This window comes from Acipenser ruthenus, chromosome 40 (assembly GCF_902713425.1).
Source record: "Acipenser ruthenus chromosome 40, fAciRut3.2 maternal haplotype, whole genome shotgun sequence".
Lineage (NCBI taxonomy): Eukaryota > Metazoa > Chordata > Actinopteri > Acipenseriformes > Acipenseridae > Acipenser > Acipenser ruthenus.
In genome coordinates this window covers 3,652,756-3,677,278 of record NC_081228.1, presented here as the reverse complement: position 1 = coordinate 3,677,278, position 24,523 = coordinate 3,652,756, and the positions used below count along the sequence as shown (strand labels likewise).

General features: G+C 42.1%; 1 protein-coding gene across 6 annotated transcripts in view; it reads left to right on the top strand.

Annotated features, from left to right (window-relative positions):
* Nucleotides 1–5,010: 5,010 nt before the first annotated feature.
* The window catches only part of LOC117397240 (protein turtle homolog B), a 93,419-nt gene continuing 73,906 nt past the window's right edge, over nucleotides 5,011–24,523 (top strand). For all 6 annotated transcript variants that reach the window (XM_059010132.1, XM_059010134.1, XM_059010133.1 and 3 more), the window contains exon 1: nucleotides 5,011–5,316. In XM_059010132.1, coding sequence (XP_058866115.1) covers nucleotides 5,253–5,316 — 64 coding nt within the window. In that variant the 5' untranslated portion in view covers nucleotides 5,011–5,252. The remainder of the gene's footprint in view (nucleotides 5,317–24,523) is intronic.

The window sequence follows — 24,523 nt, the reverse complement described above, 5'->3', positions numbered from 1 at the left end:
CAGCAACACAAATAAGCAAGTGCAAAGGTACATGTTGTTTTTTTTTGCTATTTTTATATGATCGATGATTCAAATGCCGTTTAAATTGATTTTTTTTTGCATTTCCTTTGCTTTTTATTATTGTTTTCAGGGTGAAACTTGGACGCTTCCCCCTGTAGCAAGATTAGGAGGTTTCTTTCTTTCTTTCTTTCTTTCTTTCTTTCTTTCTTTCTGAAACCTGGCAGCTCAATTGTCATTTTCCTCTTGTGTTGCCAAGCGCTAATTAAGCTGTGAGCTGAGGAGAGGGAGGCAAGAGTTAGTTCAGCAGGCAGAAATACAAACACTGATCGTAGGGCACCACGCAAGGGGAACTGAATTATCTTGCAGAGAGCTGAACTGTGTAACTCACAGATTCCACTGCTCTGTGCGTCAAGGATGCCGTCATCTTTTTTGAAAATAAGTTTGATGTCAATGAGGGTAAATGATAAGTTTGATTATTATGATGCAAATTGATTGTTTTACAGCGTTCTGAAAATGCAGCTGCTATAAAGCATCCCTTTAGGTCTAACCCTACAAACAATTTGCCACGCTTTGAACTGGCTTTTGTTTCTTCTCAAACACCTTTTTACTTTCTGCAGGCAATGCCTCACTAGGTACTTCCCATTGTGAGAGCAGATCTTGTCTGATGTGGACAAGCTGTCACCTAAGAACCAGCGAATTGGGAGCTTCAGAGATAAAACTGTTGTGCTCCCTGCCCGTCACAGCTGGGATCTGAGGATTTAATAAAAAGACAACACTGACAAGTGGAGAGAAACAGCAGCTTCTGGTGCTAGAACAATTGTCTAGTTCTGCTGTGACAGGCTCCGTCTATCCATGTTGCTACTTTGAATTCCAAGTGGAGCTGTCAGGAGAGCAGCAGGAGCCAGTATTAATTTACACTGCATTCACACACGGTGGTCTTTATTAGTTAAACAGTGGGTGTGAGCAGAGTGCTCACAGAAAGACACTGGCTACAGCGATGAACAGGAACAGAATTGTGCTGAAGTGATTCTGAAGGAAAACTGCAAGATCTCAATAGGACAAACGTTTAGGCGAGTGCCTCGGTCAGTGTAGCCGAAAGGTTTGTCTAATTGATTTCGCTTTCCTGCTGTTTGACCTTAGAATTGTGATTGAGCGTTTCAAATTTGGTACATAAAAACCATTTGTTCAAGACCTCTAACCAAGATTTTGCAATCAACGCTCTTTATCACAATCATGTTTTGAATATTCCAAATGCACATGTTTTTTTTGTTTTTTTAAAAAAAAAAAAGGTTTTACATATAGTTTATACGAGTTAGAAGAAACAATTTTAGATGCAGTCATTAGCATACACAAAGGTTCCACTGAACAGGGAGAGCAGTTCAAAAAGTGCAATATGCAAAGTTAATACCTCAATATACAGTGCCGTCCTTCATAATGTAGATTGCAACACCCACCTGCTTTACCACCTTCACATAGGAAAAGCAATACTGGAACTAGGTTATTTTTAGCTCTGCTGCTTTTAGCTGCATCTTATGTGGCTTCATTAGTGCTCCACTTGAGAAATGCATGTACTGTATTGCCTAGAGTACACACTGTTTTTTATGAGTCACACTAAAAGAACATTTTTGAGATTACTTTAGTTTATGAAGAAAGGCCCTGTAATTACTCCTGCACCAAACAGCAGGGATGCGTTTATTTTGTGTGCTAACAGAAACATGTGCACATGTCTATAAATACTACTTGATTTTGAGCCTGTCTTAGAAACTTTTCGATATTTTCTGTTATCCAGAAAAGCAGGGGCCATAATGTTACCTGATATTAAAGCATCTTGATTTTGAAGCTGGGCTTCTCTTTAAGAAGATGAATACGTGTTTTTGTTTTTTTTTGTTACTGTTTATCCTTCTGTGCACTCCACTCTGTTAGTTGGCAGTGCAATTTGTTCGCACCCTTAAAAGCTGTTTCAGCTAAATGCTTTTTTTTATAACGTCAAGCCTATGCTTGTATAAAGGGCAGTGTGATGTGATACGCTGCAGCTACAGGATTCTGTCCTGTCGCTGAGATGAGGTTAAAAGCTCTAAAACCACGAATACAGACGAGCCCGGCTCTTTTGCATAGTGGTTAAGATGCTTGCTTGAGGTGCGCGGGGTCTCCGGTCCATGTTGTAGGAATGAACATCACTCATAACTTGCCTGCTTCTCCTTTCTGAGTTGAGGAGTCTGCCGGTTTAGAAGCTGGTGCGCGGGCTCTGGCGTCTCTGCTCCTCTCGTCTCCCCACATTTGTAATTAACATTGACCCCTTCTTCCTCTTTTCAAGCTCCTTACAACACTATGCCAGGCTTGGTTGCACAAACCCTCTTAGGTTTAAACAGAATTGCATATATTCTCCTGTCTCTTTAATCTACTGTGCTTTAATTAGAAAGTCTGCAGAAGTCATATGCTCTCTAATAGTGTCAAGCATACTGCTACCAGATCCAACACAGTAAGTGTCAAGACTACCACTTTCAGCACTTTTCTTACTTACTCCACAATATAATGAGAAAGTAACACATCATATGATTTGCAGATTGAGAGTTTGTATTAAAGTTAAATATGCCCTCATTTCATTATGACATATTATTATTATTGTTTATTTAGCAGACGCCTTTATTCAAGATGACTTACATAGACTAGGGTGTGTGAACTATGCATCAGCTGCAGAGTCACTTACAAGTACGTCTCACCCGAAAGACGGAGCACAAGGAGGTTAAGTGACTTGCTCAGGGTCACACAATGAGTCAGTGGCTGAGGTGGGATTTGAACCGGGGACCTCCTGGTTACATGCCCTTTTCTTTAACCACTGGACCACACAGCCTCCTCGACTTACAGTATAGTATAGCTAAGCGTATATACACCAACAGACCTAGTGTCCTGGAATACACTATATAGATACCTGGTCTTTCAATTCTTTAGAGTATTCACCCTTACTTTAATAATCCCCCTGGCCCTGGTATCAGTCAGCTAACGGCTTGTGGTTTACTTGATTAAGAATGTTCTGTTTGTTCTTAGGTTTACTGCCTGGTAAGAGACAGGTGCAATGCAAGATTGTATGTAAAAGTGCCCATTGAGTTAAGGGATTTGGTTGGCAATTATTGTAAGGGTTGAGTTTGTAAGTGAAGGCATATATAGGCCCATAAGAAACAGACCTACGCTCAGAAGTTGCAGCAGGTCTTTGATTTATTGAGAAATATCCAGGACCCTTTGGTCATACATAGGGTTACTATATGAATCCATGTACACTAGAACATTAGGGCCAGTTCAGGTTTTTCAACTCACACCCCCAATGCATTCTGGGAAGTGTAGTCCTGCTGTGAAAGGTACCTGAAACAGGTAGAACGTACCAGAATGCATTGCGATGCGAGTTGAAAAGCCTGAACTGTCCCAAGCTGTCGGAGTGTACATGGAGTCATATATTAACCTAGGAAAGTTCGTTTCTGTCATGCGTACCTCTTTTCTGGTTTCTTGCGATGTATGTGTACAGATGCCTCCACCAAACCGTCACACTCCTTCCCTGCTCCCTCTAACACTCCCACTCTGTTCTTGCGTGCTGAGTGGAGTTTCAGACTTTATGAACGCAACTTTTTTTTCTCAAAGGTCTTTGGAAGTGGGTGGGCAATGACAGGGCACAGCTCAGACCTACTGTTTGTGATCTTTGACAGTCTTGATTCACTTCTGAGCTTTCATTTTTGCACGACGCTTTCTCTGAACATAGTGACGTCATGCTTTACATTGCAGCAAAGTTGTCGGTAGCAATTCATCCGAAACGTCAAACCAATGAGCACAAGGCACTGTAAGTGTGTGGCACTTTACTCGAGTGTGTTTTTTTATGTGGTATTTCTGTTCGCTGCTTATTTTTCCTTCTCCAATTTCCCATTGGAATGACAAAAATAACTTAAACCACTTTCCATGCCACACTCTAAAATGTCACGCAATGAAACAAGTGTGTAAAATATCCTGAAACGAATGAATTGCTACATTACAACATTATTATTATTATTTATTTCTTAGCAGACGCCCTTATCCAGGGCGACTTACAATTGTTACAAGATATCACATTATACATTATTTCACATTATACAGATATCACATTATTTTACATACAATTACCCATTTATACAGTTGGGTTTTTACTGAAACAATCTAGGTAAAGTACCTTGCTCAAGGGTACAACAGCAGTGTCCCCCAATGGGGATTGAACCCACAGCCCTCCGAGTCCAGAGCCCTAACCACTACTCCACACTGCTGCCCTACATACATAGAGTAGTGAGGTAACTGCTAATACAGTTCGTACCGTAGCAAGGTTGGGACAGTTTACGTCCATGTACCAAAGTTAGGAACTTAAAAGTTGTGAATGCTGGTATCTCTACACAAAATGGCTCATGTCTCTTCTAATCTAAGTCCAAAATGAAAAGTGTTGAAATTTTAGTTCTTTAAGTGCAGTCCGATTTTTTTCAATAATAATTAATGAGAGCTGACAACTGGAAAAACTCAAAACACCCAACACTCCAGAAAGGGGCAGCTACAGTTCTGAAAACGAGCCATGCCAAATTAACTGTTTTTATTTTACAAGAGCAGTTACAACGTCTTCTGGTTTAAATTTAAGTTGTTGTTTTTTTTGGTTTTTTTTTTACAGCGTGCGCGGAACACATCTGGAAGTCAGGCACTCATTCGCTCTCTCCCTCTGTAAACTTCAATGCAGCGTGAGTGTAAAAAAAAAAAATCCAGAGGGAGACAAGAGAAGATGCTAACTCGGCTTTCTCTGTTATTGCGCATGATACTGCGGCTCCGGTGCAACTGCACGCTCCACCTCACCTTGAAGCCGGGCTCGCCTTCTACTGGCGAAACCGAATGACGAGAGGAGCGGCCAATCCACGCCCACGGTCCTCCCACACCGTCCAATGAGATCGCGGCGGGGGCGGATCCAGACTCTAAATTCCCAGGCTTGGTTTCGCTGTGGACTCCTGAGCTAGCTCTGGTTGCGTTAAGCTCGCTGGTGCAGGTACTCTATCTGTGAAGAGGGGATGCGAATGGAGAGAAGAGGATGGGAAGACTGAAGGCAAGCACAGAAGAACAAGTGAACAGGGCATGAGAAAAAAAAAAAGGCTGTCATCTGGGGATTGCGCGTTCACTGTCCTGGGGTCAAGGCGATGCAAGGTTTACTGAAAGAAATGCACATTGAGATATGATGTGGTTTCCTTGCGGCTGGCAGTAGTACTATGATTTGGTATGTGGCTACTTTGATAGCAAGTGTAATCAGCACCCAAGGAACGGCGGCTCAAGGTGAGTTGAAGTGCAATGTCTATGCCATGGTGCGGGTGCTGCTTGTGGCGCTCAAGTTTTCGCGTGCGCTGTTTCTTGTTCGTTTGCATCCTGTTGTGTTTTGTGTTTTTCTTTTTTTCTTGCAATATTACGTTAGACAAAATTAGAAAGTTGAATATAAACTCGTTTGCGCTGTAACAAACCTGGTTAAGTTGTGAGTAATTTAATTAAAAAAAAAATCTGGCGAGTAATACATTGTAAGAGTGTAATATTAAGAAGCTTATATGTGCAGTGGTATGAGGATGTGTTATTATTATTATTATTATTAGTAGTATTGTTATTGCATTTCACTGTGTAGTGGAATTCGACTAAATAAATAAAAAAACTTATATATATATATATATATATATATATATATATATATATATATATATATATATTGCTTTGCCATTATTACATGTGTTAGTGGTACCTCTTGTGTAAACGTAATGTATATATTTAAGCGGTTAGTGTAAGGTTAGTATGCAGTCTATCGCAGGCTGCAACCAAAATACAAATCTCCCTAATTGCAGAGGCTGTGTGCTGTAGTAATGCTGGCAACAGCTTACCAACCAACAGTATAGCTTTTTTGACACCCTTTTGATACAAAAAAATCAAATATAGCGGTTCCCTCTTGGAGTGCTTTTGAAGTGGTTATTGATCTTTCCATGGATGTGTTGTGTGTAAGTGCACTCGAAGGCTGTCTTATAGTATCTATGAAGGGGCGTGATGCAGCATGGCGTTCTCCAGCGCAGAGCACCGCATTTTGTATTTTCACAGCTGTAATGTGTTGCTCTTCTCGCAAAGTCGCTTGCTTATTGTAACCGCAACAGATGCGTTGGTTCTTGTGCATATAATGTTACGATTTATTTTAAACGAGTAGGCCTATTTAGCAACCAGTCAGCCCGATAATAGGGTATTATTAATATCTAATGAAGGAATTCACTTTTTTAAAATTGTGTTGAGAAAAAAAAGTTGTACATAAATGTTAATCTCTGTTTTTCAACCAAAACCTAAACGTATTTTTTTTAAATTGTTTTCCCTTGTATATTTTTGCTTTTTGTGATTAATTACATACTTCACAAACTAAACCGACGTAATATAATTGTATACTGTTGAGTGCTGATATAAACATTTACATCTAAAATAACCCGGGGAAGAAGTACACCGCATGAAGTAATCTGTATTACATTAAAGTGTAAAGTAATGTTCTCTTGTCGGCAGCAATATTGGACTAAGATAACCTTGCATTACCAGATGGCGCCAGCAGGAGACGCACCACTTTAAAATCCAACACAACGTGTGCTAATAAAAACAGCGTGCATATTTTTCTTGTAAAGATGTGCTTCAGTGCACTTAAACACAGAGTTTCACATACTTCCTCGTTTATTTGTAATATACTATTCCGTTCTATAGAGCCATGCATTTTTGAAATAATTTTGTAATGCTTGCCTCACTCTTGGCAGAGTCAGCATTCAGTAACAATTTGCAAGACAGAAAAAAACCCACAGTAAGCATCTATAATGTGCCTGTAGTGCTTGTTTCATGTGGCAGGTATGTACATTAACAACAGAGAGCATGAAATATGATCCATGGCAGGTGTGAATGTCTGTGATGGGGGGTTTTCTGTTTCATATGCTGTGTACCAGTAAGTGCTGTGTCTCTGTAGTAAATTAGGTATCTTGCGGGGTAATGCTGATGTCTCATGTCTGGATGAATTGGTGCTTTTTTAAAAGCCAGACTCACTGTCTTGGAGGATCAGACTGTTCCCAGCTAGGTGTGTAGTGCTTTTGGCAGCTCTGTTTAAGCAAAAGAGCAGCTTCTGCATTAGACTGCCACTGTATGGAGGAGTATTTCTCCTCTAGGGTGATGCATAGAGGTATCATTTAGGGATTTAATTGATTAGCTGTAACCCAAGCTCTTTTCATGTGGGTGACACTTGGTGACATCTCATTTGCTTGCATATTGAAGGCTGTACAGGGATGGAAATAAGATTTCTGTTGCAAACCCATTCCAGGTTTTAATACCAGCCACGGTGTATACAGGCAACAAGCTCAGGTCTGTCGTAGTAAACTCATAGTACAATCAGGAATGTTATGCAATGGGAGTCTTTATTTCCATCCCTGCTCTGTCTTGAGAGCCACTTATGATTGCCCATTCCCTCTCATTCAGTGAAGGAACAGGGATGTAGTCCATGTTCACGATACAGCTGACAGCTCTAATGTAGTATTGGAGATTTTTTTTTTTAATGAATGGTGAGGGATTATGCCACTGGCTCCTATTAAAGATCTGCCAATGAACCTCAATAACCCCATGTGGCTCTATGCAGACTGTCCATTGTGCTGGAGTGCTGCATTAGCCTAAACTCAAGCTAAGACCTTTAGAGGCTTGTGAATGAACCCAACCTTGTACAAGAGACTTGTGCCCACGTGCGCATCCTCCTCTATACACACACGCACGCACACACACATCCATGATTCATCTAAACATGCACTTTCTGCAGCGTTATCCTACTCTAATACTGGGTTCCGAAGCTGGCAGCTGGCAACCACTTTCACTCTTACCAGCATCGTTCTGGAAAAGCTCCAGCCTTGTACCAACACAGACTGTACCCAATTAAAAAGCATCCTTTTTAGGAAGCCTCCCGCGCTGTAAAGCCGCCAACTGATCGGACACCTCCAGGGTTTGTGGCACCAGCCTGTAACATTAAAATTCTTGTTGAATTCCTGTGCAAACCCCACGGTGGGGGCAGTGGATTCTTAAACATGATATTATGGACATATGCCCAATAACGTCTATCTCCCTTAAACTGATTATGACTAATCTGTGCAGCTGAATGAATGTCACACCGCTATCCTACACACACACTCACACACACGCAGGCCTGGCTGTAGTTATCCCGAGTGTGGGCTGAATTAAAGCGTCATCGCTCTGCTGTTATCTTGTCACAAGAAGACCTTGCAGAGCTGCTTCCCCCACTGCTAGAGAAGCACAGATCGAGCGAGGGGCTGCAGTTCACAGTCCAGCATGCATCCATCCACAGCTGCTGTGTTGTAAGTAAATACTAATCAAGCCTGTTTAAGCGAAGGTGTAATGATACAGTACTGCATGTAGTAGCAGTTGTGTACACTTTAAAGCTTTATTTGTAAGTAGTTTGTAACATGCTTGGGTGTCATTATAGACCCCTCTTATTGCTGTTGCTGCCCTTGACTATACTTTTGCTTCAGCACGGTTCTGTGTTTGTCTCTGTTTCTGTCGCAGTGGCTTCAATGATATGTGTGCATAGTTGGTTCATTTGAAATATCTGTCTACCAAAATGCTTAAATAATGACTCATTTCCAATATACTTTAACTGCAAAAGATGAAATAAAAGATCTCCTTTTGATGTTAATGTTTGAGGGCTCCACCATACACCATAAAGCTTACTAAACATGCTTTTTAATGGTGGTGTAAACATCTCTTTCTGAAGTGTAAATAGCCCCCCACGGCACTGTATATAAGTTGCAACGATCAAATGGCGGCGTCTCAAGGGACAAGCGCCTTAGGAATATCAGAGAAAGGCAACCTGTCTGCTGTAACAACCTCTACCGCTTATGAATAATGAACTGCTGGGGCTGATGGAAGATTACTGTGACAATGACAAAAGCCTGGGGACAGCGACCTGAATGTATGGATTAGTCAGGGGCAGGTCTGACATGGATCTTATAGCTGCCTCCGTGTCCCTTTCAATGGACTGAGGGCATTCGTCAGTGACACAGCAGCAAGCCCTGAAATGTCACCTCCATCTCTCCCGACAGACAGACGGCTGTAATTGGGTTCCTGAAACATTCTCCTCCCACGATACCTACCGGCAAAGGTAGTCCTAGCGAGACAGACTGTATCAATCACCTTGGTGGGTATTACTGGAAGGAAATGGTTGCGTTTCTCCTTCTATAAGAGGTCCGAGTTTTGACTGTGTGAGACATTAAAGAAACAGAGTTTCTTATTTTTAAAGCTGTAGTACCCTGCATGAGATCTGTAGGGGTTTCTGTAAAAAACGCTCCACTTTATGCAGATTTCCACCCCACTTTCTGCTACAAGTAGTAGCAGGAGTCAGGCAGTTTCAGAGAGGAAACTACCGTTAGAGAATATAAACTAACTGGTCAGCTAACAAGATCTGATTTCACACAGGAGGCTTAACAGTGGAAGAATGATGCTGGAGTACAAGCAGACACTGTTATGGCATTAAAGGCAGGGTCAACTTGAATTCATAAAGAAGACACATATGCTGGTTGTGATGACCTGCAAGAAACCCACGTCAGAAAAAACAAACGCTGTCGGGGCTGTCTATGCCACTGGCCTGGATTCTGCGCTTTCCTCAAATTGCTGATTCAAAGGCAGCTCAGCAGAGCTCCTTTCCTGTGATACTCCTGGCATGCTGTAGCTACAGGAGGATTCACAGCAGCTCATGTAATGAAGAGTAAGTGATAAAATGAGCCTGGGTAAATGTTGGATTTCATCTGCAAAGTCGAGCAATTAAAGCTTCTATTCTTCAACGGAAACATGGCTCATCTTCCCAGCAAGGTTTCATCGGCTCGTATTTATAATATAGCTGTCTATATCTATATATATGATAGGGTCCACCTGCCAAAAATGCAAGCGTTACTGTAAGTGATGAATCTCATGATTTCTTTTTGAGGCATCTCGTTTCAGTGTTCAGCTGTTCTATTGAGAACTTCTCATCCAATCGTGAGGCTACGTTAGTCTAAGGTGTCGGAATATGGTGACCTTGGTTTGTAGGAGTAGTCATTGCTAGTGCAAAGTAATCAAAGGAATAGCTGGTTCAGGTCCAGGTTATTCCACTGCCGGTCGTGGACGGGAGTTCCCAGGGAGCGGCGCACAATTGACAGAGGGGTGGGGAGGGCTTAGGTTGGCCAGGGTGTCCTTGGCTCACCGCGCGCCAGCGACCCCTGTAGACTGTCTGGGTGCCTGCGGGCCTGCCTGTAAGCTGCCCAGAGCTGCGTGGTCCTCCGACGCTGTAGCTCTTAGGTGGCTGCATGGCGGGCCTGCAGAGTGAAATGAAGTAGACAGCTGACGACAACGTTTCGGAGGACTCGTGTGTTCGTCTTTGTCTCTCCCGAGTCAGTGCGGGGGTTGCAATGTTGAGCTAGGCTTGGGGAGAAAATGGGGTAAAAAACAATTGCAGCCGATTCCAAATTAAAAAAAAAAAAAAAAAAAAAAAAGTGTCTATGCCTTTTCTTGTAAGTCACACCACTCTAATAAATCACAATGCTGTTGGCTTCAGAACAGATTTCATTTCCATTTTTCAACCACAGAACAGGCTTGGGGGTCGTCAGTTTCTATATCCGTGTGTGTGTTTATTGCAGGATACTTAACCCTAATATATCTTAGGAGCCCTGGTGCACACAATTATGTACATTACCTTACAATTTCTTCCCTAATAATGATACTCTTTGTATTAATAGATCGTGTTTTCTAGGGAGTGTGAGACATTCTGGGTTTATCCTGTTGCTGATTTCTCCAGAGTGATTCATTACTGCCCTTAATAATTTACTGTAATACTGTACAGAGGAGAGAGGTCAATCTGGAGCAGAACTACAGGCTTGAGGGCCACAGTATTAAGATTTGTTTAGATCATTAAAACTATAGTCTGATACAGAGAGATGCTCTTTTGACTTTCAATACATTCATCTGGAAGTACAGCTGCTGTTTTACACAACCTTCTGCACAGAATGAAATTCCCCCGATACCACGTCCCCCAGTTTGTCCCATTGTACAGCATGACAGACAGGCTATAGTCATTAAGATTGCCCAGAGGACCCTGGTGGAGATACTGTACCGCTTACCCTCCAGCCCCCGTCCCTGCCTACATAGAAATCCCATCCCTGATTGTCAAGCAAGTATAGAGCAGTTGTTTATCACCAGCTTTATACAGTTTTCCATTTACTTTCGCCCACGTACCCTAGTACAGTACATTTACACAGTCACTTATCATGCTTTACCGTGGATGTTTGAGATGTATCATACCCTACCAGGCTTTCACTTTACTTTTGCTAAGCTTTTACCTTGATATACTTCAGGTGATGGACCATTCAACTACCTTGCCTGGGAAAGTCTTTTGAGAAGTTAGAATTGTGTACAGTTAAGAAGCAAGTGTAGCTCAATAGATATTTCGATTCGATAAGAACAGCGTTGATGTTTGTGACGGGAGGAAAGCACTGTTACGTGGGTTTTCTTGTAACAGTGCGCGCAGAAGGTGACACTACAGAAGCATATAATAAACACAAGCCAGCTTAAAATATTCTAGTGTCAAATTGGACACGACTGTCAAACTGCAGCTGTAGCTTAACCCTAAGATACAAGTTATACATCTCACTGGGTCCTGGCTAAAACAATAAATAATGGTGATTAAGGGTCTAACCCTTTTCCATACACTCTTTTTATTATTTCGGTCTCTCTCTTGGGACTAAAGAAGCATCCCTGGAAATCACAGACCGGCTTGTAATTATGTTGAATAAAGAGTGGCAGCAAAAGAAATGAACTACGTGCAGAAACAAATGGAATTTCAGGAGCGCAGCCGAGAGAAGACGGATATTTCAATACGTTGAAATAGGAGAGCTCAAGGACACAGGCTAGGAAAGCAATCCCTTTACTCAGTCAGTGTTAACAGTCTCTGTTCCTAAAGACCAGGGGGTCTATCTATCTATCTATCTATCTATCTATTCATCTATCTGTCTGTTTGTCTATCTGTGTCCTGAATCTGTCTATCTACATTATGTAATTCTACCTATTCTTCTATTGTAGACTCTTACTAATTCAACCCCGTTGGTACCAGACTCTGTTCAGATTAGTGATTTGTTCAGTGTACTGATCATTGTATGTCCCATACTAGAAATGCCTCAGGCCTTTGTTTTATGTTAATGATATTTTATTTTTTCATCAAAAAGAAAAAAAAAACATTGAAAAAAGCACTTGCCATATAATTCTGATATTGTAAATGTGGTTTCTAAACACCAGCACGTATTTCATAACGATCCTAATGATCACAGGTCAGTTGGGACTGCCAGGGTTCAGAGTAGGGAGAGTGCCTGATTCTGGTTAAGAGGCGTAGCACTGAAAATCTTCAACGAGAGCCTTAGAGCACTGAACAGGCCAGCAGCAGTCCATTTCCAGGGACATACAGTGTATGGGCACCCTTCAAATAGACAGGGCTTTGCAAAGCTTTGCATAATGCTTCTCCGCTCCCCTGCAAACTGAACGCGGCTCCTTCCTTACCACGATATACAGAAGGAGCACACATTATCTTATATGCTGTTCGTTTTTCTTTGGGCTTGGTGCAACCACTACTTGTCTGCTGCTGCTTTTCTCCCTAAAGCTGTGCTGGTGAGCGGTGTCTCTGGAAGAGGCTGCTTCCTTCGTTTCGAGCCCATCAATATCTGTGCTGACTTTCCCCTTCGTCTCAGAGAGAGGCTGCCGGGTTGCCTAGCGACCCGTTTCCAAAAACTGATTAGTCTGTGAGAAAATGCCGGCCATGTGCCACTGCAGGAGCAGACAGGGACTACGATGGACTGCAGAAGAGCACACAGCCTATATTAGGGAAAGGGAAATGGGGGAGCTAAAAACAGGGGTGCCAACTGTCTTTCATCAGCTAAAACATGGGGGCAGGGGGAGGGAACAGCCTGCATTCAGAATAGGATAGGGAATTGGACAGCCTTAATACTAATGCATGTCATCAGTTGTTCATTATAAGCTGTTTCATTATTAATGTGTAGGTAATGAGGGATTCATACTATTTATTCTTGAACAGTCATTTTCTAGATTTGGAATTCTATAGATGTGTCAGATGACGTCACAGTGATATTCTAATTCAAGATAGTTAACATGGGGAACAAGGTTTCAGTGTACGGTATATAATAATTATATTCAGGATCGGTGCATGGCGACTTTGAAATCAACCAGGGAGAAGTCTGAAAGAAATATTGCATTGCTTAAAACTTAATTGATTTGTGCCCTTAGCTTTTTACAGTGGTGATCCGTGCCAAGACATTTGGAATAAATTAGCTACACATGTTTCTATAAGCTCTGTTACTCTTTGCCTGGTGGCTCAGTGGGTTCGGTAAGTCTTCCACTACCACTCGGGATTTGGGTTCATCTGAAGTATTGAGAAGTGAGCGGGTAGCCTCTGGGATCTCCAGGTTGCTGTGCTGAGTTGTGACAGAAGCGCTGGGCAGCAGTGGTGACAGTCCACGCTCGATGTGTGGCAGGCAGTGTCTTCTCGAGCAGGAGCTGGGATTTATGTGTCTGTTTTGAGTTTGACTAACCAAGTAGAATTTATCGAGCCTCTAGACAACTGGAAACCAGGCTTGTTTGTTTTCCATTACCTGGTGATTAAATACTGTCAGCAAGAAAGCTGTTTCTGTACGGTAATTTTCTTCATCACTCAGTATTAAACGGCTACAGTTTTTATCAGATTTTTGTGTTAGCCGAGAGCTTTTCATTATCATACCACCCAAAAATATATATATTTTAACATTTCTATTTTAATCCAATTCTGAGTTTTCTACCAGGGGTGATAACCCAGGATTTAAAGGTAGGGCAAGATATATATTTTCTTTTCAGAATCAAGCTGAAATGAATGCCGTAGCTGTCATGCAACAGGCAGATTTTCATCTTTGGTTGTCATCTTTCAAGAGCAGTGGCTTGAAACCTGGCTCCGGTAGACTGGGTGATCTAGTTTGAGGCAACTTTGCTGTATCAAGCTTGGCTGAAATGGTGCCATAAGTCTCCTCAAGTCTCCCCTGGTGTGCCATGAAGGGTCCTGAAACCAAGTTCCAAGCCACAAAGTGACTCTGTGTTCCCAGGGCTTAGCTCTCCACTCAGTATTGTGTCCTGGCTAAACTCCAGCACGCATTCCAATTACCAAAGCAGGGGTCCACATCACTGCTTCATGACGATCTTCGAATAAGTGATACATCATTTGAACCTGTAAAACATTCTGCATTGACTGCCTGACGAGGCACTGTTTGCAATGAATGTATAACTGTAGAAGTGAAAGAAGGAACACAGTCCCGGGTTCACAGCGTCAGGATGATTTGCTGTGCAGGCTGTACGCTGGGCTAGCTCTCGCCCGCAGTAAAAACCCTGCCAGTAATCGGGCAGAACAATTAGTGCTGCTCTCAGCTTCTTCAGGAAGAGAAACTTCTAGGAAACTTTTCTTTTATTTATTTTTTTCAATCCTTTTGAGTGGTTCTTGTGCTTTAAGTGTTGTGTCGGATTCATTTTCCCCTTAAAGCTGTCTTTCAGCTCTACTTACTGAGCGGCTTGCAGTGCTTGCTGTCTGCCCTTTTGTGGTTTCCTGTGCTTCCTAGTTCCATAGCAATCAACTCTGAATCATGCTAGGTTTAAAGAATGCTCTCAGTTTGTATGTGATAACAGAGTCAGGCAGTCCCTTACACTGTCACAACCTAGGTCATCGCACCTCAGCCATGTCTTTGGGGTCAAAGCATGTTACTGGCTGCAATGCATGTCAGTCATGAAGGGAAGCAGCTAATTGGTTAATACTAGGAAAGAAGGCTGTGAAGAGGCGAGAGAATATCATGATTAAACGACATAGAAAGTGCAAGTAGAACAGAAGCCACGTGAGAATGTCATTTCTTAAAAAATACATGTTTGCTAATTCTTTCCTAAGCTACAGGAAAAACCCATTGACCATATTAGGTGTAACAATGCAGACTCATCTCCCCATATGCAGTAACAGACAGTTCCTGTGTTCTAGTGTATCCTGGCTGGCGGTGTTGGGAGAGTGGGAGTGGAGCTGGGTGGGCTGTTCTTGACCTGGCCTGTGGTGCCTCTTATTTAGTCTCACATGGCCCCTTGGCAGACCTGTTTCCTGTCCTCTGTCTCATCTTACAGCTCTCTCTCTCTCTCACTCAGTCTCTCTCTGCCTACACTGCCATCGATGCACTGCTATCAGCCCTATCCTCGCTGTTTCCAGGAGCACCATTAAATATTCATGCCTGACTTGCAAATGCAGTACTCCGTCACCGCAGTGCGAACTCAACTCAGGAAATATCTCCTCTTCCCTTTCCGCTCCTTGAATCCTACTTGTAAAAAAATTAGAATATAAAACATGCAGTTTGTGTTGCAGTTCACCATGCTTTCTGCGTGCTACTGCTGTGCATTTACTGAACAGTGTTTAAAACCACACTGTGTCATTCACATCACTGTATCGTTTGCCTGGGCTATACCCATTAGAATCAGCTGTATTTATGCTGTCAGTGGAGGAACTTCCACACGACTGGTCTGCAAGGTGTTAAAATTGTTCTGGAAAGACAGATGATTCATTTTGCCACCTCCTTACACAGTAGCCGGGTGTGGGCATCTGCAAAAGGCCCATAAAGTCACTTTTGACACAGTGAAACATCAGGAATGTCAGCCGAACGCCTACCATCAGCCCTCTTTCAGTCTGCTCTGTTGCTCATTATGACTGAAACAAGCTTAAACAAATACTTGTCAGGGATGCCAACAACAGAATAGACCGAGGTTTCCAGAGTGTAATGCAATAACAAACATCAGTGCTGTCTATTTTAACGATCTAGACCTCAGTGGATGTTAACAGCGTCCTAATTTGCATGTGTTTGTATTATACGTAATAATATGTGGGGCAATAAGTCGTCCCTGGCAGGAAACCCTTGCTGTGTTAAAATAGATTTCAACAGCGATCTATGTAGATTTGCCACTTTTTGGATCATTACATAAGAGACTGTGTGATCAATCAAGGAGGGGAGGCTCATGGAGATGCCAGACAAGTGATCTTTCCTTTTCTAAAGGAATAACTGAACACAGTTACTGGAGGCTGTCTGGGGAAGTAATTGGCACACAGATTGACGTCACCAGTTATTCTCGGGTTGACCAGTCCTTTGAACAGCATTGTCTGAAGGTTGCTGCAGCTGACATTTCCCAGGTGTAATAAATTTCATTTCTGTGGCAGTGTTAATAATTATGTTTGCTGATCAGTACAGTGATACCTGGTGCTGGGTTAGTATCTTATTCATTTGCAATCCCCTTTTACTGAAGACTAGAAAGTACATTTGCTGTGTCTTCAAATGTAATGCCATCATTCAGGACATTTGCTGGTAAGTGGCTGCAGTTGGCATGCACACATCCGTTAGCAGCAGCGTGTGTGTGTGTGGGATGCAGTTGGACACCTTGCTTTTGTTCAAGGCCAGCTCGTAGTCAAACTGCGATAAGTCACTAAGCCCTGACAGGCCAGCACTTGGAACGGAACTGTCTATTAATTTCACTCTGTTTACAGAAAATTTATACCAGTGCTTGGCCTGGCTGGATCAGGAGACTGTGACAGGCTGTATGTTTTCTGCCACACTTGCTGCAGCTCTAGTAACGTGCGGTCTTAACTTCAACACAAAATCTTTGGCTGCAGTAACTTGGAGGTGTTTTGCCAGGTTCTGTTTGCTGATGGAGATAGTCTCTCCGCAGGGAGCGTGTCTCTTTTCAAAGTTCCTAAACTCAAAAACCTCAATTCCAAAATGCATTCAGGACATCTGTACAGCCCTGCAAGATTATCTTGAAGACTTTTATACTGTTTAGGTCTGTGTTGTCTAGCGGCAGTTCTGTGTTCTGTACTGTACAACACTTTTGATGGGGCACAACACAAGCATTTTAAAAGACGAAATGTATTGCCGTGTGTTATTCATTCAATTCAAAGTGGCAGGCCTCCTAACCAATACCCGGTGCACTGATGCTTTCTGAACATCTCCCCAAGTGATGTGAAAAAAAGAGCAATCTGAACCTGGACCGGAATCATCGTGATTTGAATCATCTGTGCACAGCCTGGCAGTCCCACCCCTGAGAGCGCGTGTGTCTGTGCTTGTTGTGTTTCATGCGGGGGGATGTCGCCTCAGTGCTCCTTGCTTTTTCTAGTCTTGTCACAAGTCCTGTGTGATTGGGGGAAACTGCTGAAGCAGCTGCAGTCTGTACTTTCCTTGATGTTACATCTCGTGATGCCATATCGTGTTGGATGATGCGTGGGATTGTCATCTTCACAAACTCAGTGAGATGCCTGTGCTCTGTGCTTCCATTTACTACGTAGAGCTTACAAGTCTTGCACCTCCTGGGCCAATTCATCTACAGAGTGACATTGTCTACACCCCTTCAAACCTTCTCTCCTTTCAAAAGCCAACCAGTTGCTTTGCTTGGTGACTGACGCGCTTTTTAAAAAATACATACCGTCTGTCCACATAATGATTCCTATGTAATGAATGGAAGGGCATTAAGAGTTTCCCAAGGCATTTTTTGCTCCAGGGATAGCACTACATTTCGTGGTAAGCAGACTTTTGAGAAAATGTGAGACTTTTGTTCATTGCTTTCCGCTGAGAGTTTAATGTCAGTGAGCATTGGGAGTGCCCAGGGGCATTGTACGAGGTCTGATAGAAAATAGAGAAAACCTTTTAAAAATTCATCAGGTTCAAGCAAATGTACTGTTGTCATGCAGTATGCTTCGAAAACGTCAAATGTTTTTTTTTTTTTTTTTTCAAGAAGCATGATTTGGGTACGTTAAAATACTGTTGTTTAGGACTCATGTGAGACCAACATTGTGAACAGTCCGGAATCAATACGGTTTACAAAATTCATTTATTAGCTTTTGAGTCTTTAACTGTTCTCTTGTGAACCCCCCACAGTAGTGTATAAAAATAAACCTTCTGCTTCAATGGCTGTCAATATAGCACTGACAAAGCCAATTCTCCCTGACAGTCAATCACTTAGGCATTGCCACTCTGCAGACCTCAGTATTTTAACAAAAGACTACTGTATACTCCATTAGGTTGAGCAGGTAGAGAAAGAAAGATGCTGGCTAGGCATCATTTTTAAATAGTATTTTTAATTTATTTCAGTTAGTTGTGGTGTATTTAGTGTCCACAAGGTGGCAATAGTGTGTATTCTTATGGCTAGTGCTGGGTGTTACTGTACCTGTAAGTGGGAGCTTGGGGGAGGACTGGGATGAGTCACTAACCCTACTTGCCCACAAGAAAAAATGTAAAATCCTTTTTAAAGACAAGTTGACCCTATACATCAACGCCACCTGCTGGACATCTAACAGATTACAACTCCGATTTTTATGAGTGGCAGTTGCAGAACAGTGAAACCCCCATCAGCTTTAGCTAATGGCAGGAGTTTCATTAGTGAAACGGGAGCCCGATTAGGGGGGTCTGCTTCCAGTGACTAGTCAACCGTCTGTGTTCCTGATTTTCAGTAGCCCGCTGCCCGTGTGTGAAATTAAAAGTGTGTTAAAAGCACAGAGCGGAGGAGAGAGGAGGGACAGTCAGGCAACGCAGGAAATGAGAGCTTCATCAGACCAGAGTATAAAGCCACTGCAGGTCGCATCTGGGGGGAATTTGTATGTCGCCAGGCTGCTTTGTGGGGTGGGGGTGGGGTCTATTTTAATAATCTGGTTTTATTGCTTTTGGAAACACATCTGCAGCAATAATAGAGATTTAAAGACAATTTGATCTGTCACGCTAGGCTCCCTCTTTTATTGCGATCTTCTACTTCCAAAAAAAAAAGTCAAAGAAAAAAGGTTGAATGCTGATGATGTGCTAGCAGAAGGATGGTCTCTACAGGGTTAATGGAATAACCACTTTTCTTTCCCCTGGTTTATCAGTCTCGTGTTGCTTCAGCCTGTCTCTGTAGATCACGAATTGGCCTTCGTGTGCTGTATCTGCTCATCCTGTGGTAGGGATCCTGTCAGTCGCTCCTTGCAGCGTTCCTCTTGCAGAGATGGATGAGAAACAAGGAGAGGTGACCTGATCGGGGCGATTCAATCAAAACCACTGCAGAACATCTGGTATTGGAGTTAGTTTTGATGAAGTAGTGAGACATTACCCTTGATTTGCAAGCCTGTAACAATGAGGGGTTCAAGCCAGAAGAATCCAGTCCATGTATTTCTCAAGTTGTAACCTCCTGGTTGTTTTCAGTGTATGTGTGTACAGTAGGTAACCAAGGAAAGGGGAAGTTCTGAGCACCTTCCTTGTACAGTACGATTCTCAGTTGAGACAACTGGTAAGGCAGTCAGTCGAGATTTTCAGTTCAGTCTAGAGCAATAGTAACCCCCATTAGCTCTGTTAATAAAACATAGCTATCGTTTCTTGCACGCCAATACATTAATTGAATTGGGCTCAGCATATCTTCACCACACCAGGAACTTGCTGTTAAAACTGCATTAATTCTTGTTTTTTGAAAGACAGGCTGGTGTTAATAAGGTACCCCACTGTGAACAGGCTGTTAATTACTTGATGCCTATATAGTTTGATTTAATGAAAGAAGGCTTTGGTTCTGCTTTTTGTTAAAGTGTTCTATTGTGTTCCTTATCCTGTACAGCTTCAGATTAGACTGTTTTGTTTTTTACTTTAACACAATTGACTTCTACAAGCTCTGCTGGCACTGTGAGCAATGTTAAATATATATATGTAAAATGAAAACAGAAATCAGAATAATTAAGCGGACACATCAGGGAGCCAGAAAAACTTTCTTAATACTTTGTTCCAGTATAGTACCGTCTGCGCTGTGCTGGGGTGTCATGCTGTGAAGCGATTCTGATATTATGAATGGAGAGGTGTATTATCCTTGTAGCACATGGTCCTGGGATAATTGGCCAGCTCCACTCAGCCACAGTTGCCTGCCCTGTTTTGCTTTCTTTCATTGTTGCTGGAGCGTGAGGGCATTCGTAATACTGTTTAACAGAAAGGGCCGTGCACTCTGCCGCTGTATGAGATACAGCCTCTGCATAGAGAAACACAAACATTGCATTTAGGGAAGCACTCTGACAACAAGTGAAATGCTGCGCAGCATTGTGTTGTACAAAGAGGAGGTTATGTTAGCACTTCCAGTAATCAGCTTGAGCTACTAATAGCTACATGCAGGCCCTTACAGCACATCTCCCATTTCCTATAACAGTGCACTTAGTTTAATGGGTGTTGGCTGTGGAAGTGTTATCTTGGTTCTTTTTTTTTCATGAGATTCTCTAGCAGGGAAAGGGTGGAAACTAGGAAAGGTGACCTATTTTTGGAGCGATACAATTAAAGAGGTAAGACTGCGGAAAATACAGCAGGGGCTATTGGTGCAGCCGGATAGTTAATGGGAGGCGTTTGAATCAAATGTCACCACATCCGAATAGCGTGACTAATGAAAAGGAATAAGAAGGAAGAACGAGCAGGGTGGTGTGGGCACGAGGAACGCTCACGGATGGGGAGGTTTGTGATGGAAGCCTTGACGACCTCAGACAGGAGCAAGCAGACTTCTAAACCACCTGGCTGGAATCCAGAGTGTTTTCAAACTTTCAATTAGGCTAATTAGATTCACACACTTCAATTATTTGGACACTGGATAATCCAAAGAAACTGTTTATCTGCCCCCCCTTCCCCCCCCCGCTTCTGACAGACGAAAATCAGCTTAGGAAGCAACTGTGTTAGGAAAGTGGTGGATTTGATTGGTGCCCATTGTTGTGCTTCAGTGGCTGACGACAGATTTTAAGGCACAGCTCTATCTGTGAAACATTGTCCTGCCTCTTTTGTAACGTGTAAGAAGAGGAGTGCGTTGCTCTTCCTAGTCTGTCAAGATTAGCAGACAGTAGAAAAGCAATGTAATTGTCGCTGTGTCTACGGGGCTGCTTAACTGATCTGAGCATTCCAAGCTCACCACAGAAACAATCCCATAATTCAGCATTCATTTCAGCAGAGATTTCCTGGCATCTAATTGCAGGATAATACCAGCTGAATTTTAGAAGGATCTATATAGTGTCCCCTGGGTAGTTTCATGCTGAAGCGAGCTTGATGAGCAGAAAGGAACGGGGAAGTGTCAGCAATACCCACGTACGCGCCCCTCTCCACCGCTCTGAGAATCATTTTCACGGCAGGTGGAATTGAAACCTTTCGATAGCGTTGAGCCAATCAATGGGTCTGAATTCCCGGCTGCAGAATGGCAGGGCAGTGAATGAATTATCCCCTTTAATTGCGCTGATTGGAAATGCAGGGTATAACACTGCAGTTCTTTTGTTTCTTAATGCAAGCACAGGGAATAAAGCAGCCGTGTTCTGAAATGAATCTGTGTTAACTCTGCTCATGGTTCACATGCAGACTGTAACCCACATATAATCAAGAGGGTTTACAATAGGCTCCTGATCTCTCCAACATGCAGTAGGTACAACGAAACCACTGGAAATATTCCAAGCATTTTCACCCCAAACCCCACAGAGCTTTTCTGCACTTGAAGCCATTTATACAAGAAACGAAGAGCGCTGGATACTGTACGCTGGCTTTTTAGATTATGAAATACTGTTACATGAGCACATAAAGCAACTTCTAGGATTGTGATTAAGCTTGAAGCTTTGATTGTTCATAAGAGAGTACTCTAAATTGCATCCCAGTGTCTGGAACAACTGTGGGAAATGGAGCAGAACTCCTTAAGTGTGACAAAGTGCTCTAGCATTCCTAGAAAGAAGCAGTCAGCACTTTCCAAAGGTGTTAACACGCAAAGAAACGTCTATGCAAATATTAAACAGTAGAAGCCGAAACAAAATGCTGTGGCTTAAATTAGTCACGCTAATATTTTGTCAGCTTTTTACGCTTTGCCTTAGGATCTATTGATTTTGAGCGTTTATTAAAGTCTGTTATTGGATTTCTTTTTACTGCAATATTGTTTTTTAAAAAACAAGTCTCTTAAAAGATCTCTTAATATAATCATGACATGCACACACACACTACACTGCTGACTAATGCATTCATTTTTTTATATGCACCTACTTCTGAGCTTGAAATTGTGCAAAAAGGGTTTGAAAAGCCGTTTCCCTCTGATAATGAGTAATCTTACTGCAGTCTCCTTGTCTGCTCCTCTCTTGCTATATTAAAACACCTGAAAGGTTTTATTTGATATCCCTTCACTCTGTTCCAATCCAGTATTTTTTTTTTTAGTATTCACACGCAATGGGTTTTATATACAGTTTGGCAGCTCTCCATCCCCTTCTCCTCTTTGGCTGTGCTGACTATGTTTAGCACTGCCTTGAAGCTCTGCATTGAAGACTAGCCTGATACAATATCTGATGCAGTACAGGCAGTCCTTGAAGGCTTCTCTTTATAGATGCGTCAATATTTTTTCTTATTTATAGAGACATTAGCCCAAAAGCTACTCGACTTCTTGTTACTTTCAACCTTTCTTCTTGTTGAGGAAATTCTGTATGCATTGTACTGTAGCTTCCAAAACTGTGTTCTTGCAATGCAGAATTTTCTTTAGTCTTACTTCAGGTAACAATCCTCAGTTCTGGTATTTCGTTTTGCAAAGATCGTATACCGCTCTTGGTTTCATGAGCCGAAGAACTGTGTGTAAAACAAACTAGTTTCTCAAAAACGAGTCTGTTTTTTAAACATTGAACCACCTTCAGAGGTAACAATAAACCGCTAACTGGACTCTTGTAGCAACTTCTGTAAACTCGCACAGTAAATTTGGACAGTCATTTTTTAATTATTCATGCGTTTGCTGTATTTACAAAGATTTACTGTTTAGATTTTACAATACCGCACGGATGTCTGCGATTGATCTTGCTTTAATGGGCTTCACTGTGCTTTACTGTGCTTTGCTCTGCTTTTAACATGGTATATCATTGTCTACTGTTATACGTGCCAAGCCCTCAGCATATAAAAAAAAACAAAAAAAACCTTAGAGGTAGTGAACAAAACCAGCAGCTCAGTCGCTTGCAATAGTGAGTGAAATTCTGCAGCAGGAGCAAAATAGCCTCCAAGCTGCTCAGCTGTCTTCTCAGTGTAGTGGAGCAGCTTCACTGTTTGTTCAGCCCGTCCAATCGGTGGATTAGGAGCAGCCTGCTGCTTCCTGTACCTGGCATTCTGGAGGCATGTCCTGGTGATTTATACCAAGGCCTTCTGATTTCCGTCTTTTACCTCGACTTTTCTATTCTCCTTTTTAAGAATTCAGTTGATACCCGTTAAGCCGTTTGTGTATCTCAATCACAACCGAGAAACGTATTCATAGTAAAATTGATTTATTTACAGGTGTGTGTTTTTTTTTGTTTGTTTGTTTTTTTTCTGTGAAACACAACTAAATTGGCCAAGCCTTTCATTTTTTATTTACAAGCAGGACGTACAACGAGGTTATAATAAGAGACTAATCTTTTACTAAAGCGATAATGACAAATTTGATGGTGGACACACTTTATTACCATCGTTCTGCAGTGTGGCTGTATTTACACTGATTAAGAGGGGTCGCTTCTGCTTTGAAATGGAAAAGTTAGACGCGTTTCCCAGTTGTGATTGAGATACACTCAAGAGGTATCAATTGCATTTTTAAAGGAGAGTTGAAAAGTCAGGGGGGGGGAAGGCTGAAAATCAGAAGCCCTAATTATACCCTGCAACGCCTGTTGGACCAACAGCGGTAATTACACCCAGGAAGGCTGTGTAAAAACTAAATGATCTAAATAAAAGGAGTGCACACTATATGATTGCAGCTCATTATCCAGCGAATAGGAGACCTCTAATTATTCCATTAGCATTCAGAAAAGTTGCCAGGCAGACATATTGTGATTATATGTTTGGTGCCAAAATAATATCACTTGCTGTGCATCACGCTTGATGAACAAAGACCCTGAGAAGGAGCTTGCTTCTTTTAGTGTTGAGACCGATGTACACAGACTGTGCTGTAGTCAGACTGAAGTGTTGGTTTCTATAGTAATTTAAATCTGCACAGAGAAAGCAATATGTCTGTTGGCACCCCAGACTACCATATAATAACACCCATACTGACAGCACAGATTCCTGTAAACACCATATGCAAAATGTTTAGAAGCTGTTCGTTTTCACAAAACGTATTTATATTACTTTTAATTTTATTAATAAAACACAATTAGTTCTACTGCATTTATTCATAGCATTCTTGCCCGGGGAAAGATTGAATTATTAGGTCCTGATTGTACGTCACCCCCTGTGCGTTGTAAAAATGAACAATTAGAGTCCGAGTCAGGATGCAGCCCCACACAACTGAATTTGATTAAATCTGCTCTCTTGCAGTCAGAAAGCTGTGCAAGCTTAATCAAATAAAGTGGATGAACTCTTCGACAGAAGAAAGCGGATTGAAGAAGCAGACACGGTTGCTAACTGATGCGGGGGCGGGG